Genomic DNA, 3,380 nt, shown 5'->3' on the forward strand with positions numbered 1-3,380 from the left:
TTTGTTACATATTTAATTAAAAAATAATAATATTATAAGCTGCACGCAACAATTTAAATTCATTAAATTTGAAAACTCACACTGCCTCCACCGCGATTTGAACTCGTGACCAACGATGGTTGACTCCGAGGTCTTCTCGCTGAGCTACTTTCGTATTGTAGGAGTACACCGCAAGTTTCAACCGTCCCGCTCTGCATTCCTTATGCACTAGTTCAGAGATAGTTCTGAGATATGTAGTTCGAAAATAGCGCTTTTTCAGACTGTCTCTAACGCTGGCATTCAGTAAGCGGTATCTAGTCACAAATAGTGACTTTTGGTGGTGAACTTGGATTTTGAGACTATTTGGTATTCAGTACGCTGTCTCACGTCTCTAGTCTAAAAAAAAAGTCACTAATTTGTCAGCTGGCTAAGAGCAGGTCTCAAAAATACAAATATGGAGAAAAAGTTAATTGCTTTCCATTTTATTAAAAAAAAACACGAATATGAAGCGAGGAAATTTGTTCAATAAGAATTTCGTTAGGAAATAAACCAAGATGCTTTAATGTCATACAAATCAATTGAAAAAAACAATATTTTTTGTTTTTAGCATTAAAATCTAAAGATTATTAAAAAAATAAAACTAATAAAAAAAAAATATTAAATAATAAAAAATCCTCTACGCCCGAGGAGTACTCGAAGCCGGTCCCTCTCGACCGGTAGCCTAATGATTTGACCACTTGGCCATTGCTACTCTTCTGGCGGCGCGGCAAAGGCATACATAAACGCTATCAGTTGACTGTCTGTGTTTGTTTTCACCACACATTTTTGGGGAACTTTTTGTGACTCTCTCCTACTGAATAGCCAAATCATCTCAAGTCACAAAAATAGTCACTAATTGCTAATCTCAAGAGACTGAATTACTGAATCCCAGGGTAAATTTTACTGCAGGGTTACTATGCGCCCTACCATTGAAACATGTACATACATACGTCTGTAATCGATGCTTTTCTCGATGCTCTTTGCTCGCCGCTCCACTATGTTTTTAGCCTTAGATTTTCTTGATAATAAGAATTTGTTTTCTAAGTTCAAAAACAAGTCTCGACTTTCTTGTGCTTTTTTTGGTTAAAGAAAAAAATTCTCTCCGTGAGCAGATTTCGAAGAGGGCAGTTAGCATGCTAAAAATGCTTAATATAACTTTTATTTTTCGAACAAACTTCTTTAATTTTTAATTTTTTATGTTTACCGCACAGCTCTGGCGCTGCAGAGCGCATTTTCTCAGATCTATCTTGATCAAAACAAATACAACAAATCGCTTCTCTTTGCCGATAGTGTAATGCATAATGTTTTCGAAATGCCTTAAAAATGATTAAAAAAAATTCAATGTTGATTTCTATGTTCATACGAAAGGTGTTCAGAGCGCTAATGCATAACTCAGTGGCATCACTTACTACATTTTTTTGATATTGCACACGGCAAACCTGTTACATATATAAGTTGTAGCAAAGATGTAAATAATACACAATCGCATTTATAACGTCTACAAGACAAAACCACTTTAGTCTTTTTATTTCATTTTGCTAATCTTCGCTATACGTTTGAGCGCAAAAACTCTTGCGCGACTTGTGACCCCGACGTGATACATAAGCACGGCTACTTGCCCGCGTTTGTACATAGTTTTGATTTCTCTATACATAGGCACCGTGCACTAATCACCAGATTTAACAGTTAACTTTGCGCAGTTGATGATAAACAATTTTCGCCTTTTGCCATCCAAAAGCCCAACGAGAATATATAAATCATGCGATTCAACAGTTAAATTGGCTGTACACATTTTTCGTTGTTTGCCAAACAAACAGTTATCTCGCAACAATTCGATTTAACAAAAGGTCTAGCAGTCAATTCCTTCGACTATACACAATCAATCAAATAGTTGAAAAAAATGTCGTTTTTAAAAAAGAAAGGCGAAACCTTGCTGCGGCAATTAAGTTTAACACCATCTAATTCAGAGGAACTCAGCGCCATGGATCACGCTGAGCTATCAGTGTGATTGGAGCAGCTGGATCGCATTCAGGATAAGTTCGAATCAACACAATCTCAACTGGAGGAAGAAGACCCCAACGAGCTGGAAACCAGCACTCGTAATGAATTCGCTGCCACTTTCATACGAGCAAAGGAAGCACTTACAAGGGAGTTGAATAAGATGGACCCCCAGTTTATGTCTTCGACGAGGAATCCACCGCCTCAAGAGCAGTCATCTGTGATTGTGGTGAAGCAACCAAAGTCGCGCCTACCAAAACTACAATTGCCATCATTTGTAGGGGCATACACAGAGTGGCCAAACTTTTTGGGCATGTTTCAAACGGTTGTTCACAATGACACCGAGCTGTCAAACCTGGAAAAGTTCCAGCACCTCCGTTCATGCCTGAAAGGCGCAGCAATGGACACCATCCAGTCGCTTGAAATTCGTGATGAAAATTACATAATTGCATTCGATTTACTCGTTCAAAGGCACACATTCAAGAACTATTCGGATTGCAGAGGGTGAGCGCTGACAAGAAATCAGGAGAACTGCGGGTGCTTGTGGACAAAGTTGTATCGCATGTTCGAGCGTTGCAATCACCTCTGAACAAATTGCCGATTGTTTACTTCAATACATCACAGCTCAGAAATTGGATGCTCTCACTCATACACTGCGGGAAGAAAAGGTGCCGGCTGACAAGCTGCCCACTTATTATTATTATTATTATTATGAGACTTGAGCACTGCTGCCCACTTGGACGGACATGGTTACGTTTTTGCATAGGAGGTGCCAGACTTTGGAGAATATGACTCACGCTATGGTAACACAGACACCTAGCGCACAGGTGAGCAATAACAAGTTTCGTAAAACCTCCATTATCATTTCAAAGGCTACTCAAAAAACCTGTTCCGTCTGTAATAAGCACGACCACGTCATCTATTCTTGCCCATCGTTCGCCAATTTAAGCCCAAATGACCGCTGGAAGGAATCCAAAAGAGCTCAGCTGTGCATAAATTGCCTTAAACCAGGCAATCACGTGCAGCAATGCAAGTCTTCTGCTTGCCGCCGGTGCTCACTGAAGCACCATACGCTACTGCATTTTGCTCAAACGGATCAGACAATGCCTAGTGCAGCTGAGGTCTCACCTAGTCCACCACAGCAAACAGCTCTCGTTGCCATGGGAACAACCAGCGACTCACTCTCATCCACTTCACACGCCGGCTCAAACGAATGTGTGCTACTTGCGACTGCCGTTGTCTTAATTCAGAACAGCGCGGGCTCGCTTGTAACATGTCGCGAAACCCTCGACTCTGCTTCGCAGCTTAATTTTATAACGACCAGACTTGCCAATCAATTACAGCTTAAACAAGTAAGAAAGTCT

The 3,380-nt window shown here is 40.4% G+C and overlaps 1 protein-coding gene across 1 annotated transcript; it reads left to right on the top strand.

Moving 5' to 3' along the window:
• Positions 1 to 2,762: 2,762 nt before the first annotated feature.
• Positions 2,763 to 3,368, top strand: LOC118751872 (the record flags this gene model as incomplete). The annotated part of the gene is made up of 2 exons (XM_036486697.1): positions 2,763 to 2,843; positions 2,889 to 3,368. Coding segments are annotated over exons 1-2 (561 nt in total), but the record flags the coding sequence as incomplete, so codon positions are not given.
• Between the last annotated feature and the right edge of the window lie 12 nt (positions 3,369 to 3,380).

Source organism: Rhagoletis pomonella, unplaced genomic scaffold, assembly GCF_013731165.1.
Source record: "Rhagoletis pomonella isolate Grant_MI unplaced genomic scaffold, Rhpom_1.0 Rhpom_scaffold_01052, whole genome shotgun sequence".
Taxonomy (NCBI): domain Eukaryota; kingdom Metazoa; phylum Arthropoda; class Insecta; order Diptera; family Tephritidae; genus Rhagoletis; species Rhagoletis pomonella.